Below are 24,968 nucleotides of genomic sequence, written 5' to 3' on the forward strand. Positions count from 1 at the left end.
AGCCCTACGAAGAGCTGCTCTGGTGTTTCCCTCTCTATTGTAATACTAGGGAATGGCTTTTGTTTTATGACCAAATCTATGGACATATAGTTAAACTCCATGTGACAAAACTTGGTTAATAATGCATTTTACTGCTGTGATTTAGGATGGTCATCTTTGAAATAAAACCAGTATTTTCAAAGCCATAATGTGTGCCATCACATGAGGCATGAAGGGCAGGAAGAGTAAGATAAGGCTTGTTGTCGATGACTAGACAAGGTGCAGCATGCAAAAACCAATGAGATAAGACCACTGCTCTCAATCTCACTTGCTCACAGCCTGACCATTGGGCTGGTTTAGAAAAAGGGTAAGCTATGAGAGCACAGAGAAGGAAACTTTTAAAACAGCAAAGAAAGAAGAGCGGTATGGAAATTACTCAAGCAGTTATAAGCTAAATCTTCAAGAAGAGTTAGTAATAAATGTGTGTGAGTTGTGTGTTGGGGGTGGTATGAGTACAGGGTCATGGGAGGCAGCCAGGCATTGACTGTTCAGGCAATAGAACACACCATATTTTTGACAATTGCACCAAGCTGTTGCCAATTAGTAGAGAATTTTTTTTCTTCCAAAAAAGGAGGGAAAACCCCACCTTCTGTTTATGCCAAAACTTTGCATATTCCTGAGGTTTTGATATTGACTCAGAAACCTCTTTCTTCATATGTTATTTCCACCCAATTATCCTGAGCAAGCACAATGCCTTTTGTTACATCAGCAGAAAGAGGAGGGGATAGCATCTGTTTCTCACATGCAGTAATCAGGGTAATGTTGACTTCCCTCCGATTAATGTTCAACTCAAACCTGGCTTGCAATCAGTACTTCATTTCCTCCACTATTGCTATCAAAGAAGTATCACAAACTTTTTCCCTCCAGCACAATAAAAGGATCCACCCTGATTTGGAATCTCTCTTTTTTATATCTCCTCTTCCTAATCGTATTTGGATTTTCATCAGTTTCAGACTTGATGCAATTGATGCTAGCAAGAACACCCCATGGCACCTGGCAAAATTAAAACTGAGAAGCCGCCTTAATGAAACTGAGAATTTAGTTTCATGCTGAAAATTCTATAAAAAGATTATGTTGCCTCAGACTTGGAAAAAATTGTATGAAATATTATTAAAATCAGGGAATTCCTTCTAAATTGCTAAAGTTTCCAGTATCGCATAGATTATGCTAATTGTGTATACCCAATATCAGTTGTTGGGATGTAGACAACACTCCCTACAGAGACATGCATGTATACATTACTCTGTGTATGGGACAAAATGTGAAAATGTATAGAATCATTAAGCATCCAATGCCCATTGCAAAAAAGAAGAAAATGAGAGAAGAAAACCTTAATTTTCTCCTTAAGTCACTTAGTTGCAGCATCTCATCTGTGATTAAATTCTTTCAGTTGCTTTGACGTTACGGCTAAGTACAACAAGATGCATTTTGAAATAAGAATACTTCATTTTTTTGTTTAAAGTAAACATGAATATCACAAAGCTGTTAAAATTCTTCTGTTGACAAAATAAGAGTCTAAAAAAATGCCATCATCAAAGATTTATGTGTGTTTCTTACATTACTGGGGCCATAAGACCTATTTTTATTAAAAAAATGTATACACACACACACACACACGTATAAAAGCAACTGTGTCTACCAAAGTAATGTCAATAACAGAGAGGAAGAAAACGATTGTGAACATTGAGACAAGAAGAAATTGAGCCTTAGGCTCTGTAGTTGCTGAAGGTAAACGGATTTGATGAACTTTAAATTTCTATCTAACTTAGAAGATCTATGGCTCGATTAAATAAAAACTGAGAAAGTAAAACATACTTGAATAAATTTGAAAATATGATCATCTACTGATTGCTACTTCTGACTGCCAAGGAGACGTAAGGCTTAGATCAAATGAAAATTTAGAGTAGACAAAGGAAAGGGGACTACCTAAAAAAAAAAGAATACTTGTAACAGCCTGAAATGCAACTACATTCAGGCCCACCTAAGCTTTTCATTTTAATGTGAAGTAACAGCATTTGTATTTTTCATCTGTCATATTTCCACTCTGAATAGTTAGTTCAGATCTAGATATTAACCTCCGTAACAAACTAATATCCAATACATAAAACTGATGTGTCATTATTGGATTTGTCTTTGTGAAGTATTTTAACCAAAAATTTAGTAAAGCATCACTTCTAAACTTTCATTAGTGGAGAACAATAGTTTTTTTTCAAAATTCAAAACCAAAATAAATCAGCTCGCTGAATGCTTGAGCCATAAGCAGGTAGTTTACAGTGGAATCCCTAGGATTTAATCATTCCCCAACTTAAGAAAAACCCATAGCTTCTGAGTTTTAGACTAGCAGTATCATTATTGCAAGAGTGTCTTAACTTTAAATATAAAATAATAAGTAAAATAAAGGAATTAAATGACTAAGCAATGATTCTCTTAGCAATAGAGCATGCATTGAGTCATTGTTTCTATGAAAACTGATAAGACTATTAAAGGACTAATATATTTGATATTTATATGCACCTGAAATCATTTGGTAAACTTATTCTGTTATATTCCAAATAATATGATTTATATAATCTCTAATTGATATTTACTGTAGATACAAACAGACATTCCTTGGAAACATTGCAGATTCAGTTCCAGAGCAACACAGTAAAACAAAAAGCACAATAAAGTGAGTCACACAAATGTTTTGTTTCTCAGTGCATACTAAACTTATCTTTACACTATCCTATAGTCTATTAAGTGTACGATAGCATTATATCTTTAAAAATGTACATAATTTTAAAACTATGTTAAAAAAATCCTAATGATCATGTGAGTCTTCAGTGAGTAGTAATCTTTTTGCTCGTGCAGGGTTTTGCTTCAATGTTGAGGGCCTTACTCTGGATAAAGCTTTGGCTTAAGGGAATGTGGTTGGGTTGATCTTCTGTCTAGACCACTCAAACTTTCTCCATATCAGCAGTAAGCCTGTTTCACTTTCTTAGTATTTGTGTGTTCACTGCAGTAGCGCTTTTAGTTTCCTTTAAAAACTTTTCCTTTGCATTCACAACTTGGCTACCTGTTCGGCACAACAGGCCTGGTTTTGGCCTTCTCAGCTGTCAACATGCCTTCCTCACTAAGCTTAATCATTTCTAGCTTTTGATTGAGAATGAGAGACGTGCAACTCTTCCTTTTACTTGAAGACTTAGAGACCATCATAGGGTTATTAACTTGTCTAATTTCAATATTCTTGAATATTAGGGACTAGGGAGGCCTGAGAAAGAAGAGATGGAGGAAAGACTAATTGGTGGGGCAGAAATCACACACAACCTTTATCAATTAAGTTCACTGTCTTATATGGGCATGATTCATGATGCCCCCAAACAATTACAATAGTAATATCAAAGATGACTGATCATAGATGGGCATAAAAATAAAATAATGATGAAAAACTTTTGAAATATTGCATGAAATACCAAAATGTGACACAGAGACAGGAAGTGAGTACGTGCTGCTGGAAAAATGACGCCCATAGACTTGCTCAATTTGGGGTTGCCACAAACCTTCAATTTGTAAAAAATCAAAGTATCTGAAAAGTGTAACAAAGTGAGGCACAGTAAAACGAGCTGTGCCTGTATAGATCCTCCTGACGATCTGTAAGCACTTCTCAAAATGACTTGTTTCATTTTGAAATGTGACCATTTAAGAAATAAAAACTAAGGCCTACAAGTAGTGAAATTCTTTGCAACTAAATTGATTGCTTTTCTCTCCTTAATCTATTGCCTCTTTTGAAAGACAATATACCATCCTTTCATTCATTGTTAAATAAGCATGTAGTGTCCCATGTGCCAACTATGTACCGTCCCATGTGCTAAGTATGAAGCAACATGTAGACTCACATTTTTTCTTCTGTTGTGTGTTTTTTTTTTATCCTTTTCAATTCCCACTCATATATCTTATCATACTTATCACTTAGACTTTGGGTTGATTTTCTTCTATTCGTGTTTGTCAACTCTGATGGGAATGGCCTGGGAGTTCATAGGAATAAGGAGAGAAGATAATCAGAATATCCAGACTCAGTTGAACAAGATTAAAATTCAGTTATCTAATGAAATATTTCTACAAGATGACCTTCTTGTCTCAGCTTTCTTTGATGGAGGCATCCAATTTATTTTGTTTGTTTGAGACAGGGTCTCGCTCTGTTGCTTGGGTGGGAGTACAGTGGTGCAATCACAGCTCATTGCAGCCTCAACCTCCTGGGCTCCAGAGATCCTCCTGCTTCAGCTTCATTACAAGCTAGGACTACAGGCACACACCACCACATTCAGCTATCTTTTTTTTTTTTTTTGTAGAGATATGGTCTCACTGTGTTGCTCTGGCTAGTCTCAAACTCCTTGCCTCAAGCAATCCTGCCACCTTGGCCTCCCAAACTGCTAGGATTACAGGCCTAAGCCACTGTGCCTGGCAAATTCTCATTCCAAGAGCTAGGAAGTACAGTATCCAGCATCAGTCCACAACTCCATTAATAGCAAATGCGGAAGAAATTCAAAGACCAGTGCTCACTGGTGCAGACTATTCTCTGTGCTTCTGAATTTACTATACTCACAATTTCCAGTGGTTTTCACGACTTGGGGCAGAATTCATTTGCTCACTTATTTAGTAATTTATGTACACACAAATGGTTATTGAATGCTTATTGTGTGCCAGGACCTGCAGACACAGTATTGACTAAAACAGAAGATGTTTTATCCTACTGGAACTTATATTCCAGTTGGGGAGACAAATAAGCAAGAATGAATGATTTTAAATATATGTGCATGTATGTGATGCTGATGAATGCTATAGAGAAAAGGAAGTAAGGAAGGGGTGTGGAGTCTTGCAGGGTTGGGGAAGAAAACTAGTGGTTAATGGGAAGTGTTGCCTTTTGGATATTGGAATAGACAGGTGAGGGGTGACCTGGGAGTCCTGGTTTCTTGTGGTGACTGACCTAAAGAGGGGTACAGAGAATAATGAGATCCATACTGAGGGTGCAAAGCTGAGTGGTAGGGAAGCAAGGAAAGTTCAGGAGGTGGAGAAGAGGCATACCCAAACTGCTCAGAGTTTGGGGACCCCATCTCACTCTCATTGGTGAAGATGTGGACATCTAGAGGTAGGGTTGTTCTATTCAGAACACATAGAGCTTCTGATCTTCCTTCTAACAACTGGATTGAGGTGTAGCAATAGGTGATGAGGGGGCAAGTTGAATTTCTAGGCACACCCTGAGATCCTGACATTTCTCTTCAGTGCTGGCTATGGAGGTATGCAGAAGTTTGGGGGTGGGGACACACTTATCCAGGCACTCAAAGATTTGGGACTCAGTAGCAGGTCCCGGACTGTACGATATCTCTCTGGGTAGTTCCAGATATTAGCAGCACTGTGTGCTTTGGGGTTCCAAGTCCCTGGAAGGTTACGTGGACATACTTTTCTTTTTAAATTGGGCAGCTGCAAATTATATACAGCACTCCAACACCTGCCCATTTTCAAGTCTAATAAAAATGTCCTGATGTTTGCATGACCTTTGCAAGTGGTTTTTTTTTTTTTTTTTTCCTTGTGCATTTTAGTGTCTTCTTAAATGACATTGTCACATTGGGGCCTCAGTTGCTCTGGCTGGTCTATCCTGATTTATGTCTGAACTGTGAGATTTGGGGTAACTGATTTGTTGGTCCCATTGTGTTGTTGCATAGAATGGGCCAAATAATGATGACGTCTCAATTTCCATATGCCAAATTTCCTGTTGTATGTATATAGTGCAAGAGAGATAAAAGTCTGAATTCCAGGGTATTCTTACTATTGACAATCAGTTTCTGATCCCCAGCATTTTCAATATTAAATGAATAGAATCAATTAAAAAAAAAAAACTTGGCTAAATTTTTTAGGACTGTGCTTTAACTGTTTAAGCAAAATAATATAATTCTTGGCTTTGACCCCAGTGGTATTCAGAGGATTGACCTTAATGATGGGATTATTCATCAAGTAAAGGGACAGGTAAGGTACCATCGATTAGGTCAGGCAATAGAGAATCCTATAAAACATACCCTCCTGATTCTCACAGAACCAAGAGGGCTAATTCATAGCCTCACAGCAGAGACTAGCCATTCTTTACACAAACGTTCCAATGATAACCTGCCTCAATCTCTTTTAAACCTCAAATAATCCCAGAGGTCTTATTGCTAAAGATGCAATGAGGTTTCCTATACTACAGAAAAGGAAACAAAGGCTCAGAGAGGTGAGTAACTTGTTCAGGTCACAGAATTAGTAGGCCGTGGAGTAGAGAGGGCCTGATTCCCAAGCTTTTAACCACAATACTATGCACACACAGCACAACTCACCATAATTTCAACCTCATATGATTGTCAACACTCCTTTCCCAAGTGAGAATAGCCCTAGCCATAAGAAAAAAACAACCGCTATTTTTGCCAAGAGCATTCTCTTTTTTATTGAAATTCCTATGAAGTATTAAATCCATGCACTCAAACATCATCAATTTTGGGTAAAAAAAAATTACACAGCTGTACACAGTATTTCAACCCTAACTAGAACACTGAAAAGTCTCTGTCCTTGGACCAAACCACTGTGGGATGAGATACAGAGAATCTCATTTCGCACACCTACTGAGTCAGAGTTAATTTTATTAAGCTGCACTCTGGAGAAACGAGGCTCTAATGTGCACTGTCCAGTGAATAAAAGGAGTGGCATATTACGAAGTACCCTTTACACAATGTGGACATCAGATTAAATGAAGAAACAGGAGGAAAGTACTAGCATGGTATTTCTTGGCTCTGTCTCTAACTCAGTCTTGGTAGAACTGACCGGTAGTTCACTGAAATTTGGTAACAACAACAGGGACTCTCAAATTCCTTTACTGGCCACGTAACCCGCAGGAATCCATATATTACTTGGTAAATCTATGAGTCCCCTGGATCTTAAGTAAGGATTCTTAGAGTCTGAAGATGTAGCCCTTTCACCAGAGCAAACATATTCCTCTCCTTATTCTTGTTACTGGCAAGTAAACAGTGAAAGGGAGATTTTTCTGAAGATAAAGAGTGACTAGAAATTGCACAGGCAAGGTCAATGAAGCTGCCAGAAAGCAGTTGATCATACCAGGAGATGGTTTGTGGTAGAGCATTAATGATCACGGCATGCCCCTTTTCTCCTCCAGCTGCCACATTAATAGTTCACGCCTTCTTTCCATATGGAATATCAGTCACAGTATTCATTCATCATATCCATGGCTTTACTTGGAATCTGAACGTCTTCCCTGTAGCTGCTCTGTTTCTTTTTCATCTCACCATGACTAAAGAAGCTAAGGTGTGGGCATTATAACCTACAAGTGATCCCAAAGGAATGGGCTGTCATTCATGTCTTCCTTCCAGTATTGAACAAAAGAGAGAAAGCATGTGGGTTCATCCACCCATTGTCATCATAAATCCATCCCAGCTCCATTTCAAGACTCTCAGGGTTTCAGCAGAACATCTAACATGAAATAAATATATACATTCAAGGAGTTGGTATGTTGTATCACAAGGGAGAAGGAAGAACACCCATTATTACAGCCTCAGAGCTGATTGAAAAAGAATGCAATAAAGAATATCAGAGGTTCTCAGACCAGAATGATGATTCTCATTGTTATCCCACAGGAGGAGAAAAGGGACAGTCACTCAGAGTTAGAAAGGGCTCTAGAAGTTTCGAAGTGTTGACACCTAAGTGTCCACAAAAGTGCTCAGAATAGCTTTATGATTTTAGGAGAAGTATCCTTCTGCCCAGCCGGAATCTGAGAAACCAGCAATGCAAAGGCTATGTTAATTATTATTTCACTTATCTGAGACTCGGTTTCTTTATCTATGAAATAGGGCTAAGCAAGGCTCCCACATGGCATTATTGTGAGGATCAAATGTGAGAATGTAGGTTATCACTGGCAGCTATACATGGAAATGAGCACTTCGCCACCCTATGGGATCACTTTGAGTAGAGTCAGGTCTGCAGAGGGTAAACAGACTCCCTGATTTAAAGATTCTCGAAAGCCCTGCAACCCTGAGGTCTCACCTGGCCTATCTATCCAACTAATGGTCTACCATTAGAATCAAGGCACTGCAGGAAGACTAATAAAGGGAGGGAGGACATTGTTTTCAGAAGTCCCAGTGATTAAGCATCTAGGCAGAGAACCTTCATTTAGGAACTCCAGAATCTGGATTCAAATCGTTACATTGTCACTGTTCCAAAAGTGCTTTTTCAACTCTAAAGTGCAGATTCCAATTCAGCAGGACTGAATGGGAGCTGAGATTCTGTATTTCTCATAGCACTCAGGGATGGCATTGCTGCTCATCCGTGTACCACATTTTGAGTGGTAAGATCCTGTAAGACCATGAACTCACAAATCATTGAAATTGCTGGGCCTCAGTTCCTTCATCTATGAAGTAAGGTGATAAATGAAATGTGATTTATTGTTTTCTCTGGGGATCAAATATGTCATTACTGTGTGATAGTACTTTATCCAAATTTAAAACAGCTTTTTACAAAATTCATTTTTCTTCAGAGATCAGATAGCAGGCTCCCATTAGCTTGTCACTGGGGATCTTGATGACTTAAGTCTTGCGCAGTCTGTCTCCCTTGGGAAAATAGTGAGTGGGGAAGCTTCTGTGAGAGACAGGGGTGATGCATGACAACAGATATCCAGGGCACTGGGGACACCACAGATGTTGCGGATGATTCAGTGAAGAAGCAACATTGTATGATGATGCACCAAAGGAAGCACCAAATGCTGGCAAGCAAGAGCTGGGAGGCTAAACATGGTGCTATCTGAAGACCAGAGAAGCAGTCATCACTACATTATGGATGTATTGCAGGACCCAAGCAGCAGTGGTGTTTGTAGTTTAGAAGTTTAGCTACAGTAAAGCCCTGCAAAGAACAGTATCACTATACGATTCTTTTGTTCTCGTCTGTTAATTCATTCCCTCGACAAAACTTGTTAAGCATCTATTATGTGTCAGACCTTGAAGACAGAGCAATAAAGACAGACACTCATAACCCTATGCCTATGACACTTGCAGTAGCTCTCATTGCCCATCATGTTCTAAAGAACATACAGGCCGGGCGCAGTGGCTCACGCCTGTAATCCTAGCGCTTTGGGAGGCTGAGGCGGGCGGATCACGAGGTCAGGAGATCCAGACCATCCTGGCTAACACGGTGAAACTCCATCTCTACTAAAAATGCAAAAAATTAGCCGGGCGTGGTGGCGGGCGCCTGTAGTCCCAGACACTCGGGAGACTGAGGCAGGAGAATGGCTTGAACCCGGGAGGTGGAGCTTGCAGTGAGCCGAGATCGCACCACCGCACTCCAGCCTGGGCGACTGAGCGAGACTCCGTCTCAAAAAAAAAAAAATGAATGTACAACACAGAATATCTTTTTACAGTTCATATCTGTATTTGGCTAGCTAGGGCTATCATAATACAATACCACAGATTGGGTGGCTTAAGCAACAGGAATTAGTTTTCTCAGTCTGGAGCCTAGAAGTTCAAATGTTGGCAGATTTGATTTCTCCTAAGGCCTCTCTCCTGGGTCTTCGGATGACCTTCTTCTCATTGTGTCCTCACATAGCTTTACTCTGTTCACGAGCATCCCTGCTATCTCTTTCTCTTCTTATAAGGACATCAGTCATTTTGTGTTAGGGCCCCACCCTTATGATCTCATTTAACCTTAATTATCTTTTCAAAGGATTTATTGCTGAATGCGGTCACATTGGGGTTAAGACTTCAATATATGAATTTTGAGGAAACACAAATTCAGTCCATAATGATATTAATGTGCAGGGTTGGCTTTGGTTGAAACCACAGCTCTTCATCTCATCAACTATGTAACTTTGGTCAAGTTACTTAACCTCTTTACAGCTCGGTTTACTCTTTTGTAAAGGTGACTAGTAATACATGTATAAAGCTCTCATGAGGAATAAAATAGGTAGTGTTTGTAAAGTGCTTACTGGGGTCCAGCACCTAGTAGGTGCCCCAATCTTACCCACTATGCTGTTCTTTAAATACTGACCAAAGATATTTACTTTTTGCTTTCTTTGGGCAATAGATTTGACTTTATTACTTCTTCCTGTGAATCTACTAATAAATTAGGCTTTTCTTTTTCTTGGAACCTCGCAACTCCCACCTCTTTTCTTACCATTTCCAAAAACAAAATATCTACTGGAATCATCAGCTTTAACCCTAGTTGTAAAGGATCAAGGATAGGAAAATGTTGAGCTTATCAAATACCTCTTAGGTGGGAAAAGGTAATTATTTTGTTTCCCAAAGCAAATACAAAAAGAAATTTGGCATTAGAAGATGAAATTAGGTAATTTTTAAGTTACCAAATCAAGATGCTGTTTGCAGAAATATTTGGTCCACAGTAGATGATTCATTTAAAAAAAATACGCTTTATCTGACACAGTGCAAAAGTTAAAATGATTTTTATTTTATTTTACGGTTAAGCTTTTATACAACATGGCTAAAATGGCACAGAATCAATGTTGCAATGAAAAACCTCTGTTTGTTGAGTCTGCTGTCTGCCAATAGGTTTCTAGGGGCATCTGATCATTATTTAAGCTTAAACTCAATTATTCAGAAAATGCCCTGTAGCCCTAGCATCAGTATAACATAGCAGCAAGAACTTACTAAACTGCTTAGAATTGGGTGAAGAGTTTCATTTCCCAACTTTCAGGGTGAAATGTTCAAGGCATCTGAGGAGGGATAGTGTACCACATTAAACATGCACAGTGCCTATGAAACCTGTTCTGTTAATGGGCACAATAGTATTACATTTAACTCTGGGAATATTTCCACAAGGAAGCAACGGGCTGCATTTAGATTATACAAAGGAGACTGTGCCTAAATTCCTTTTCTTCTAAGTCATTCCCTTCCCATTTGAAATACCTTCACATCCACTTTCAGGTAGCTTAATTTCTATCATGTGCGGCTTTTCAGAGCATTAGCTTTGTTTCAGGTTCCAATGATTGAGCTATGCTTGATGTGCTTGGAAAAGCCTGCAAAGACCCACATTCATTCAGGAAACTACAGTTGAACTAGATCCATATGTGGCTAGAAAACATGTAGCTTTCTGATTGGAGGTAGTTCCTGGCTTCCAGCATTATCACAGATGAATTTTGTCCTTTGATGTGCTGCTAAATAGAAAGTAATGTTAGAAACAAAATGCGGGGATTTTTTTTTTTCTTAGTTACCATTGTCTGAGAGCTTACTGTTTCCAGCATTGTCTTGTGCTGTGTTAAGCACTTTATATGTATTGACTAATTGAATGCTAACAATAATCCTATGAGGAAGGAGTATTATCTCCATTTTTTTTAGGTTTTGGATCAGTGAATGAACTTGCCCATGTTTGAATAGTTTGCAAGTGGAACTGCTGGTTTACAAGGTCTCCAACGCTAAGGCAACAAAATAGATAAGGTGTTAATGCACTAAATGTCAATGATGTCCTTGCTTATGCTACCACCTAAAAGAATGGGATAAAGTAGAGGAGGATTTGTCCAAAGCTTGCTTCCTTTTAATCTCCATTTAAAAGTATATTTAAAGCCCAACAATTTCTCCAAATCCTGAGGTTATACCAGTCTATAGGTACCAAATTTTGGTGTACGACTCAGGCAAATTATTGGCAGTCATTCTTTCTTGGTATAATTTATCTTGATAGGTGTAACTTATTAAAAAAATTCCTAAAACATTTATAATTTCACTTCTGGCTTCACCTTTTCTTTCTATCCTTTTATCCAAATAGAACTCTTTCTTTAAACAGTTTGCAAAGAGAATCATTTCTCTATGAAGTTAATGCTTCTCAAATTATTATTTGGTAAGGGGCAAGGTTTTGTTTACTTACATTTCATTTCCTATCTGTTGTGAAGAAATACTTTTACAAGATGCAATAAATGCAAATTACTAAAAGTGAGATACAAGAGACATAGAACATAAAAACCCCAGTTATTTTTTATTAGATTCAACAGATCATGTCTGGCCTTGTCCTCAGGCGCAGGCTGGAATCCTTCAGTAACACACCTCTGTAAGAGTTAGAGGACTTCTACTCTCCCAGGGCACTGCCCTGAGAAACCTCCTTGAATTAAGCTTTGATGGTTACCACACAAGGAATCAACTGAACTAGTTCTGCTGAGACTGTTTTTTTTTTTTTTTTTTTTTTGCTTTTCCCGCTTTAGGATTTTCAAACTTTGTGTAAAAATAAATCACCCTGGGTAGCAGAAGTTATGCACTGCCAGGTTAGAAGCCATATTCAATACATACATAGATTTCTCTTAGCCTGACTGGCGGTTTTTAAGTGAATTATTGTCAATATTTAAGATAGAAAAATTGCATCTAAGTATACAATATTTAGGGCTACTAATAAATATCATGCTATCATTTCCTTAAGAAAAAAATTGTTTGGAACTGCATAGCCACCTTTTAGCTGGGACACAAACACTCCAGTCAACCATAGCTCCAACCAGAGAGCCTGTCCCTCATCCCCAGTTACCTGACATTATGTCTATGCCACCATTGTGGCTTCTGGAGTCATTTGAACACATGGCTACTTCTTTAACCCTAATCTGTACCCCTTGTGTATTTGAGTCTTTCCAAGTATGTTTTTTTTTTTTTGGTTCTTTGTCCCTGTCTGTGGACTCATGGATACTACTTGATCCCAATATGTATAAGACAATTAATCCCTTTAACACCAAGGAAATCCTGTCCTCTCCTCTCCTTTCCCTTTTCTTTTCCCTTTTTTTTTTTTCCTTTTCTTTTTTCTTTCTTTGCTTTCATGTCTCACTGTGTTACCCAGACTGGCCTCAAACTTCTGGGCTCAAGTGATCCTCCCACCTCAGCTTTCTGAGTAGCTGGGCCTGTACGCACACACCACCAAAAGCCAGCTCAAGAATTTTTTTTGTTTTTTACAACCTAGTAAACATTTAAATTATTCCTGATTCAAATCCAAGAAGGCATTTTAAAAGAGAATGTTGCTGTGATTGCTCTCCGTGTGAACAATAAAAGGACAAAGGAAAACTGAAGGCCACTAGGTGCTTGCCCCAGAGGCTAGCAGAAGCACAGAGACTTCCGGATAAGAGGGCACTCAGGAAGCATCTTGATATTCTTGCAAAATCCTGAGTTGGTCATGGATTTTTATCATTTTAATTTATGTTCTTAACTCACAGTGGAATAAAGAAATGGTGTAAACAATGGTTTTGAAATGTTATACCCATCTCTCAGCTGCTCAGAATCTGTTTCAAAGACAGTGAACAATTAAAAGGGTGGGTTACTCAGAATCAGTGCCCACATATTTTTCACTTAACAGAATGAATCATGGCCACTCAAAGGCAGCAGGCTTTCCATGTACCCCAGCCTGCCACGTGTGTAGGATGAACCCAACATTCTCATGAACAACGGTTTCTCAAAAACTTGGCTTTTAATAGGTAGCAATTTCGTGTGTGTGTGTGTGTGTGTGTGTTTTGTATAGACTCATAAATTATATGATATTCCTTGACTCTTTATTTTGCCAATGATATTATATAATTAACTGTTTTGGGAATCATTAAATAAAATTGCAGTCCTTTCCTTTGGTGTATTAAGGAGTGGTAAGGTGAGAATGAAGCAAAGGAATGGGAAGAACTATGAAGAGTTTTTCCTGGTTCTGTCACTAACATTTGTGACACTTAAGAAACCAAGGGCAGAACAATGTTTAAAACTAAATATATAACAGCATTGATTCTGTTCAGTAGACAGAATTATTTGGACAGATTCAGGGAAAAGACATTGATTAAAGTTATTTTTGGTTATATACCAAATAAAAAACATGCATCGTAGGATGCGTAGTGGCATTCCTGGCTTCTGTGCACTAGAAGCCAGTAGCGCATCTCCCTTACTCAGTCATGACAACAAAAAATGTCTCCAGAAAGCACCAAACGACCTCTTAGATGCAAAATCACTTTCACTGAGAATTACTGCTCTAGCATAATAGCAAACAAATCACAACACTCAAGAAAAGCTCAACTATTCCAGGTACCACTGGAAACATTTGATTTTAAAAAATATTTTAGCACTTTTAACAGGGTAGGGTTTCAATACCTTGAAAGAAAAAACGTTCTTGCAGGTCTTAGCTAATTTATTTAATTAAAAACTCTTTATACATATATGATTAGAATCTGTTTTTCAAAATATCATTTTATTATTTATTTTACTTTTTGGATTTTGATTTTACTAGCATAAAAATTACTGTGGGTAAACAGCTCACACTTTTCTCAGTTCTTTTTCTACCTTCTCTAATTTCTAGCTGAATTGCCTCTGAAATTCATATATAAAACTGCTTAATGATAGCATCTACATCAATGGTCACTGTAAGAATTGTATTAGTTACTATGGGCAAAAGCTTTGCATGGTGCCTGGATCTTAGTAAATACTCAATAATTGCTAGATGATAATATTATTGTTATTGTCATTATTATTTCTAAATAAAAAGAAAATAACTTTATAGAGTAGGGAAATATACAATAAAACTGAAAACGTGGACTGTTAAATTTTAGTTTTCAATTACTTTCTCTATATATTTTCTGAATTGCATTCTGCTATGACTGAGTAAATAAGATCATGTTTCTGCTATTCATGTTTCCTAAGTTATGTTTAACTCAGCACGCATCCTTTTTATCCCTTATTCTGGATCACCACTAGTAAGAGAGATTGCAACATGTTATTCTTCTTTTAAATGTGAACAGCATTATGTAGTAGCTAAGTTTTCATAAATAGATGTATAACTAGGGCTTTACCGGCCCAACTCTTTAACCTCTTGCAGTTCCTCCATGCCTCCACAGAGAGCCTTCCTAATTATTTTAGGAGCCTAGGTAATGCCTAAGGTGAATAGTACCATTCCTTCCTTCCTTCCTTCCTTCCTTCCTTCCTTCCTTCCTTCCTTCCTTCCTCTCTCTCATGTACTGTTTGCTCACATACACTTTCTGTGTCCCCTGTTTCTGTCACCCCTCTTGGGTATGGTTTTCTTTCTTGGTTGCTTTCTTGCTTCCTTCCTTCCTTTCCTTCCTTCCCTCCTTCTTTCCTCCCTTCCTCCCTCCTTCCTTTTCTTTTTACTCACATATCACTTTCTGTGTCCTCTGTTTCTGTCGCACCTCTTGAGTCTGGCTTTCTTTCTTTCCTTCCTTTTTTTAATTTCTTACTTTTATTCCCTCCCTCCCTTCCTTCCTTCCTTCCCTCCCTCCTTCCTTCTCTTTTCTTTCTTTGTTACCAGTGAGTTCTGCTGGCCCCTGCTGATGCACGTTACCGATATTCTGGGGTCTTCACATTGTCAAGTGCTCAGGATTCTCTGAGGTTTATAGAGAAACAGAAAATGTGCTTCCTTCCCTCTTTTAAGATCATAATCTTTAAAATTGATACAAAAATGTTCTACTTAATTCTCATATTTTTAGAGGGTTTAAAATGTTTTGCCTATTTTATTACTAACAATCTTCTGTGTCTCTCAATCCCTTTCTACCCTATTAAACATACAGGACTCTGGGAGTGTGGGTTGGGAGAGAATCTCAGTAACAGACTCTGTGCTACTTCAGATTGTGCCTCCTCCTCTGATGACTAAATCTTTTTTATGGGCCAGGCTCCTGTGACACTCACCCTAAAGCGGGATTCTGCCCTATCTCACCGAGTGTGTTTGTTTCTTCACACAGAAAGACATTTTGTGGAATAGCTTCACTTACACTTCTCAACCCCAGTTTTGGATGTATGTTAGGTCCAGACCCTCCTACATATTTATAAAGTGAGTTGAACTTTGGGACGCCTATTTCAAGACTGATAGATTTTAATTCTGGCAATAAAACAAGGCCTCTGTGGACCTACTTCTACTAAAGCTCCCTTCATGCTTTGTACATTAGTTACATCATTGAAACATTTGAAAGTTAAAAGCATACTGTTTTTTAGAATGGCACATAAAGCAAGGCTTGGTACAGATTCCAGAGGAATCTGAAGGTAGGAATCTTTAGGTATTGCCATACTGTAAAATACAATTTAAACCTCACTAGCCCATGTGTACAGCATATCCTTAGAGACTTCTGCCCAAAATCCTGGCTAGTTTTTGCCCCCTGCCATGTGGCAAAATAAATTCCTGACCTTGGAAATAAATGGGACACAATATTTCCCATGCTCCCTCAATTGTGTGATAAATATGTTATTTTTTTCCCCAATTATAGTGATTCTCTCCACAATTAATAATATATCATCCTCTTCCAGTTTGATAACTTCCTTTCAGTTTAGAAATACTGTGTGTTCAAGATCACCTTATTATTGGACTTAATATCTTTAGGTAATTGCTTAGCCTCTCAGATTCCTCTTTGAAGATGGCATTTAGGCACCTGAGGGAGGGACGGAGACCTGAAGGGGTACCTGGATCCTCATGCTGTCCTCTGAACACTCAGGGTTCCACAGCAACCTCTCTGCACCGACTATTCCTGATCTCCCAGAATTTGAAGCTGAGGTTGGCAGCAGATTAACTCTGATTACTGATTTCTCTGCCAGCTGGAGCTTGGCAGGGCTCCCGGGCCCCAGTAGCCCCCTTTTGGCTCACATTGGTACTGGGGTTCCCCTGAACCCCTCTGTGGACTCCATTTGGCTCCACCCATAGTTAAACCATTTCACGGGCTCTCCCATGTCGTACCCCTTGGAGGATGGTGAGAACTTGAGGCTTCCAGCTGCACTACACAGGAAGCAAGAGCGTCTCAGGAATGCTGTAGTCTAATATTCCATTAGTTTTTCACACCACTCTGCAGACTTTATTTTATGGTGCCCACAGTTTAGTGTAGAAATAACTTCAAAAAGTCCCAAATATTGACTGAACGTGGCGGTTCACACCTGTAATCCCAGCACTTTGGGAGGCTGAGGCGGACGGATCACCTGAGATCAGGAGTTCAAGACTAGCCTGGCCAACATGGTGAAACCCCATATCTACTAAAAATACAAAAATTAGTTTGGTGTGGTGGCGGGTGCCTGAAATCCCGTCTACTTGGGAGGCTGAAGTGGAAGAATGGCTTGAACTCAGGAAGCAGAGGTTGCAGTGAGCCAAGATCGAGCTACTGCACTCCAGCCTGGATGACAGAGCGAGACTCTGTCTGGAAAAAAAAAAAAAAAAGACCCAAATATCAACCAAAGTGAAGGCTCACTGACTATTTTGTCGACTTACCTGAAACATTTTTCTCTCGTTTGCTCACATGTTGCTTTCTGTGTTCCTTGTTTCTGCCGCACCTCTTGAGTGCAGCTTTCTCCATTCTCTCAGGACCAGAAGAGGTGGATTTTGGATTTTCCTTCCACTCAATGCATTCTGTATCTTCCCTAATCAACAAGCATGCCTGGTTGTCACAGGTAGAAGGGGTCTCTACTCTGAATCATTCAGAGAAGAAATAATCATATTCTTTTGATACTGTCACTAACACAGAACCATGATCCAAGACAGCCAGGTTCAGTTATTGATGTGAAAAGGAATTTGGGAAAATATCATCCTCACCACAAAATCTGTATTTTTATGTATATTGAAGCAAAATTCTATTTTGATCATCATTTTCTTTACCTTTCTTCTATATCCATCGTAATCTCCCTTTCAGCTCATGTACTATTACTCCTTAATGCATGCACACACATACACACACACACACACAGAAAGTCTCTCTCTCTCTCTCTCTTTCTCCCTATCTCTCTCACACTGTGAAAAAGTATAAGTTGTTGGAGAGACAAAGGGGAATTTATGTGCATGGAAAGAAAAATGGCAAAGCATATTTTTTCAGAATATAGCAGTTCTATTTTTTTTTATTATAATTTAAGTTCTAGGGTACATGTGCACAACGTGCAAGTTTGTTACATATGTATACATGTGCCATGTTGGTGTGCTGCACCCATTAACTCATCATTTACATTAGGTATATCTCCTAATGCTATCCCTCCCCCCTCCCTCCCCACAATAGGACCCAGTGTGTGATGCTCCCCTTCCTGTGTCCAAGTGCCTTGCATGTCTTCTCAACTTTAGCAAGCCCTTAGTAGTGGGCCACTGTGCTCAGGGTGGCTCCCTGCTCCACTGTCATTCCTTTCTTTTCCAGCCTCATCTATTATGTCTTGCATTATTTTTCCATTTCCAGAGCCAACTCTATGCCACTGTCCTTCAACTTCCAAATGTGAGGGTACCTGTCTTCTTATAGTTCCAAACCCTTCTGGTGTCTACTTTCATCATTATTGCATTGCCATTTCAGCCCCTTAATCCTGCATATCTATATCCATTCCAAGCAAATCCTTCTTTCCCTTTTTTCTTCCCCTCCAGTTCCAAAATATCTTATTCTATGCCAGGAACCACTATCAGTCTATGAACTCAACTGTCTTCTCTTACCCAGAGTTTTTTCCTACTGTCAAGATGTTCTTCAGCGGTTAAAATCAGAGCTCTCTTAAGGAAGTGGCCCTCCTGATGCTATCACTAATATAGGGAAATTGGTTGGAGAGATTGCCAACCAATGAGAGGGACGTAGAGGGAGGAAAAATACTTTTTGCCATTGGGAATGTTGGAAAGTTGATATGGACGTTCTTCTAGTTACACAGATTATAGCAGAATTCGTAAGTTATGCATCCTGTTTTATCACTGAAGTTTTAATGAAACTGTAACATGGAAAATACTGTGGTTAGCTTTTGGCAGCTAATTTGGCCCTGAACCCCATTTGGAACATCATGCCTTAAGAAAGTATGCTTGTAATTTGACTTATGAACAAGCTTTTGTGATTTAATCTTACTATGAGCTGAAGAGTGTGCCCTCAACATTTATGTACTGAAGCTCAAATCACTAATCTAATTATATTTGACTACCTTTAGAAAGTAATTAAGATTAAATTGATTAAATTAAGTCATAAGGGTGGTGTGTGCTAATCCAATAGGATTGATATCCTTAAATGGAGGGAACTTTAGTACAAGGAAAGGCCATGTGAGGATGTAGCAGACACGTGGCCATCTGCAAGTCAAGAGGAGAGTCCTCACCAGTCACCAAATGGGTTGGCACCTTGATCTTGAACTTCAAAGCCTCCTGAATTGTGAGAAATAAAATTTCTTTTGTTTAAGCTACCCAGCCCATGGTATTTTGTTATGGCAGCCTGAACCGACAAAAACAAACCTGTTTGTAAATTCAGAATTAAGTACAATTACCCATTTTTGAACATATTATAACCACAAAACTTGACCATTACCATTTAGTTATAAACTAAATGTAAGCAAAACATCAGTTGAAGTGGTATTGAGATAAATATTGTTTTTGTTTCAATATAAGTAAATTAATGGATGGTAAATCCCATAGATTCCTAAAGAGAGCTTCTTTAGGGATAAGCCTAAACATTGGTTATGAGTCAAAATATCCATCATCCACCTATGTGCTCAACATACTTTATGATCAGTGAACGTAGCTTTATTATAAAAGTAACCCCCACCTGCAACTCACAGTAGGTACTCAACGAATGTTAACTGAATTAAAATGAAATGACCATTATTAGTAGAAGTTTGGACGCCAAAATTAAAGTCACAAACATCTTAGGCAGATAGAAAGGTATGGACAGGCATATGGATATCAAAGGTATTTGTGGCTACCTAATGCCCTTTAGTATGGTCAAAGAGACAGTGCTCTCTGCTGCTTGAATGTTTTTCTAATCAAGTTCAGTATTTATAATTTTTTGGAAGGAAATTTGCTACTGCTTTAAGAAATGAAGAAAGAAACAAAGCTTATGATGTACTCCAAAGTTGAGTAAAAAGGGGTTAGGAATTTTACATGGTTCTTGAGTCACTGAATAAGTCTTTTGGAATGTATTTATTTTATTTTTTTGCTTGCTTCCCCAGTAATTTAAATTCTGATTAATGCAGGCTTTTCTTTGGTACTAGTAGTTCTGTAATGGCGGGAAAGCTGACTAAAACCTATATAATACATGGTAAATAATGATTTTTATTTTTTCAATTTGTGCAGTCATCTTCCTTAAGAATATATCTACACAAAGCTTAAACAACTACTTATTTATATTGGTTCAGTAAAATAATAAAACTTTCAATTTAGAGGGCACATGATTAGGTCTCAGCGTCCATTTCAATGATTCCTTCACTCTTTAGCTGATAGTGTAGACCATGATGGTATTGACTATGATAGGGGATGCTGCCTCCTAGAAAGCATGGGTTTCTTCAGGAGGGTGATGGAAAAGCATGTGCTGACAGGGTCAGAGTTCTGCGTGAGGGTCCTGTGGTCTTCAGAGTAGCCTCTCTAAGCCACAGTGTACCCATTCAGTCAACATGTAGGCCTCTACTATGTGCCAGGCTTTACGAAACAGGTATAACAGTAGCTGAAATGGTGGTAGCTAGCTTTTGCTTACCACTTACTCATTTAATCCTCACTACAATCGTATGCAGATGGTACTTTAAAAAGTTGGTATTTTCACAGATAAAGGAACCAAGGCAGAGAGCCATTAATTAATTAATTCCCCAACATCACTCAGGTTTTAATGATGAAGCCATGATTTTACCCCACCAGTTTGATTCCGGAAACTTCACTACTATACTGCTATTTATAGGATCTTAATTTTCTTTTTTTATGCATACACTTATTTACTATTCTCATTTATTTTTATGTATTCATTGTTCTTGATAGTATTTAAGTCTGTAAGAACCTCATGAGAAAAAGGCATGTGAAAATTCTTAGAAAACTGCTTAGTACGCTGTGAATATGTGTTGTTATTATTTATTGTATTTGTTCCATGTGATTAGGCCTCTTGCATTTAATTCTCTATTATTTAAAAAAAAAAAAAAAGCTTTGTTTTATGCAGAATTTCTCCCCTTTGATCCATTTGGGAAGTCTTGCTATTTACATCACAAACTTTGTATTCTATTTCCTGGTGTTTCAAGTAACTTATGTGTCCTAAAATTAGAGACTTCTCCCATCGGATACTGTTTTTTTTTATGTTATGAATTATTTTATATGTTAAAAAATATCACATATATGATCATTATAAATCACTATTGTTCTTTTCATGTATACATTATTACGTGTTTTCATTGCATGCATGAAAAAGGGTAAACAGCATTTTATAAAGGGAAATCCAGAATATTGGTACATGCTTTGTTTTGATAATAATGTTCTCTAGTAGATAAGCAGCCATGTATTTTACTAGCCTATCCAATTTTAACAATACCAGTTTGAACTGAAACAAGCTGACAAATTGTACTGAAAGTTAGAAATCTTTGAACATCAAATTTTTCCTTGCAATTTGCTATTAACGTTTTAAGTGTGAGGACTACACACTCCTTGCATTTAGTTGGAGAACCTGACTTGCGGTTGCTACTTTCTACTCCCTGACTGCTGCTGCTACCTGCCTAATAATTGTCTTTGGCTCCCTGTAAACCTGCAGTCAGAAGGGCATTTGAATTTTCCCCCTCTAGCACTTGCAAATTCGATTTTTATGTATAACTAAGTGCTCTTCGTTTTTACTCTATCTACTACTGGGGCCTGGTTTCTAGCAGGCCTGTAACTAAGCCAGATCCAGCCTATGTAATGCTGTTTGTAATGAGAAATCTAAACAGGGAATGGCAGTGAGGCATGGCAGGAATGTGTTTCCATTGGAGAAGTCAGTGTAGAGAAAAAGTATAAGCAAAGCCATGTCCAGAAGGCCTTTTCAGCTGGCCAAGACGGAAGACAAATGTTATTGTACATACGCTGTTACCCTGCCAGCCCTTCCTCACAGATTTGCTTTCTCTCTCTGTCCCTCTTCCCCCGCGACCTCTTCCCCTCTTTCCCCCTTTCATCTCTTCCTTCTCTTTCGCTTTCTTCTTCTGTCTTCGGACTCTGCTGACTGTTTGCTCAGGTGGACAGTGACACCATTTGGAATGAGCTGCACTCGTCCGGTGCTGCACGCATGGCTGTTGGCTGTGTCATCGAGTTGGCTTCCAAAGTGGCCTCAGGAGAGCTGAAGGTGAGGTCTGGGTTGCATTAAGTGTGGGAAATCCAGAGGAGAAGCTGAAACAGAGATGTTGTTGTATGGGAATTGTGGGGAGTGTGGTGTGGTAATAAAAGGAAGGGCAGAAGGAAGAGGGCAGAGATGGCCAGCAAGGTGTGATAATAACTCGTCTGCAGGCAGGGAGTAGCTCATCCTGCTCACAGGGCCTCCTTCTTTCTGAGAACGCTGCAGTCAGGGCCCACCGGTGTGCATTTAAGAGCATAGAGATCATAAGTAAAGCTATGGTTCAGGTTAAAAATACCCTTCGTATATACATATCTGTCATGCCATCCTGGGATTCTCTTTTGAAGTGATTTAAAAAATATGATTACTGAGTAGTGTGTATAAGCTCAGAATACCACCCAGAGAGAGGGAGGCAGAGAAAGGTAAATACCAGACGGGAAGGATTGGGAGGAAGAAGGAAATTGTTGATTAGAAGGGTAATGATCCAGAGTGTGTTTTTCCATGAAAGAACTTAAAAAATGAGCTATGCTTTATTGTTCTTTTCTTTTTATGGTCTCTTCTTTTCTACATCATATGAAAAGAACAATGTCAAAACCCCAGCGTTTCCCAGTCTAAACAATTTATAAAAGCCAGAGACCTGACAGACGTTGACATTTTATTTGGTATTTTAACAGTACTATTTAAAGGTATGCCATGTGCGTCTTGAATACAGTTACCCCAATAAACTTTGTTGGTGCTAACACGGTCTTTTAATGCACTAGTTCACACACTTCATGACGCAATCTGGGTGGTGATTGATTCAGTATTTTTAGCAATTGTGGGGCTTAGGGAAATATATTACGACCAAAAACATATGCACTGTGAGTTTTGTTAATCCAAGATAAAATGTAATTAGGATTACTTTTCTTTATGTCTAATGAAGTTTTATTCAATTACATGGGACTCTTCTAGTTGCGATTAAAAATGTAGAGTAGGAATGTGCACTTCACAAGGTAGCGTTTGTCCAAGAAGTCTTTGCTCTAACTCTTTAAAGAGTCAGAGCCTTTGGAAATATAATTTTGATAGGGTGGGCTCTATTTAAAAAGTAGATGTGCCTGTATATATTTGACATAAGTAGTATCAGGACATTGCTCATCTCAGGGGATATATGGGGTCATTAATGTGGTGCTTACTCTTCAGTCTTTACCTTTGAAAATGAGCAAATAAAAAGAGGAAAGGAATCAGCCTGTGGAGAGGTTTTGGCTGTCTCCCAGTAGAACTTGAAGAAAAATTCTTCCTATCTGAGTGCTTGTGTTGTACTTGCACTACTGCAATAAATTGACACTTTAAAAGAAAATTTAAACATCTTATTTTAAAAAGAATCCAAATAGCAGAAATCAGCCAGGCCACAATATTATAATTTTAAAGATTATGCTGGCACAGCTCTTTGATAACAAAGATAATTATGTTAGCATTCACAATTTCTAATTGTTTTAAGTTTGTGTAAGTTTAAGCAATAATTCAGAAACCTTCTCAAGTAGAATACCCGCATGTTTCAGTCATCAGAAACATCATTATTAGCTTCACTGTGTGCAGAATTGCCAAATATATGCATGAAGATAGTTGAATAAAAACATAATTCCATGTTTAGAAGTTATCCATTTAAAATAGCCAGTTACAAACAATGTGTCAACAACACATAGTACGGGCATGCTGACCACCAGCTGTAGTAACATCAGGTGTTTATATTAAGAACAAGGATTTGTACAAATGTCTTCTCTTCCTCTGGTTAAGGAATCAACAAGCATGGTTTAAAAAGAAAAGACAACAATTAAAAAAAAAAAAAAGAAAAAAAAAAAGAGGAGCCAGCCTAAGAATCAAGAAATCTTAGTCCAGGTTCCGCCACTTAAATAGTGTGTCATTTGTGGCAAATCTGTAACTTTTCTGGGGCTCAATTTCTTGTTCTGCACAATCATCTAGGTGGAATTGATAACACTAAAGGTCATCCGTAGCACTGGCATTTTGAGCTATTTGCAAATGAAAAGTGGATATGAATCTCGATTATACATACTATGGCATCCCAAACAGTAGATATTCTGAAATTTCAATTTGCTTTGATGAACATTCCAGATTGTACAGCTGGGTTAATTCTTTATGATTGCCAAGTCCAAAGTAAAAGTCCAAGATAGGCAGAATCATAACAGAGGCACTGGTACTATGCTGACAGGTCAAGAGACTGAAGCCCTGGGTTGCTAATAATTCGGGTAGGCCTGCAGAGATGCCATGGGGGAAAAGCAGAACTCACAAATGATTTGGAGCCATAGTAAAGAACATGTGTAACTGAGGTAGAGAGCCATGTTTATGGACCCCTATTCAACAACCACAAAAACTACCCAGTGCCTACTTGTCCCAGACTCCAATATGATGGGGCTGATATATCTGCAGGCTAGGAGTATTATTACTCATGGTGTGTGGATTAAATTCATTCAGAACCTGGAAGAAAATAGGGACGCTTATTCAAGGACACTGGTAAGTAATAAGAAATGTGAAAAGAAAAGACTTGAGCATTTTGTTATTCATTTTTCTGCATCTACATTCAGTTCTCACATATTTTATCCCATTCTCCCAGTAAATCAACGTTTAATTAAATAACATTGGCATGTTACAATACCACATTGTATGAGATTGCACTATTTTTTCTTGGAAAGTAGAATAAAATTAAGAGCTTTATTTCAAATACGATGGGCCTGGATATAGTGTGGAAATGAGAGATGAGAGCTAGTTAGAGGAGGTCTCTGATTTCAAAGAAGATGAGGACCTAAAAGATAAGAAATGTGCACAAAAAAAGAAAATGCCTGAGAAAAAATTGTATGACTTGGAAATTTTGTTTGATGCTGAACTTGACCATGGCTAACCTCCAAACTTTTGATAGGTCCTTTCCTTTCTTCCCCTGGGGGATATTGATGAG

The 24,968-nt window shown here is 38.4% G+C and overlaps 1 protein-coding gene across 2 annotated transcripts in view; it reads left to right on the forward strand.

Annotated features, from left to right (window-relative positions):
- Positions 1–24,968, forward strand: part of HDAC9 (histone deacetylase 9) — a 927,644-nt gene that overhangs the window by 703,168 nt on the left and 199,508 nt on the right. For both annotated transcript variants that reach the window (XM_011973893.1, XM_011973894.1), the window contains exon 17: positions 21,926–22,033. In XM_011973893.1, the coding sequence (XP_011829283.1) occupies positions 21,926–22,033 (108 nt within the window). The remainder of the gene's footprint in view (positions 1–21,925; positions 22,034–24,968) is intronic.

This window comes from Mandrillus leucophaeus, unplaced genomic scaffold (genome assembly GCF_000951045.1).
Source record: "Mandrillus leucophaeus isolate KB7577 unplaced genomic scaffold, Mleu.le_1.0 Scaffold140, whole genome shotgun sequence".
Lineage (NCBI taxonomy): Eukaryota > Metazoa > Chordata > Mammalia > Primates > Cercopithecidae > Mandrillus > Mandrillus leucophaeus.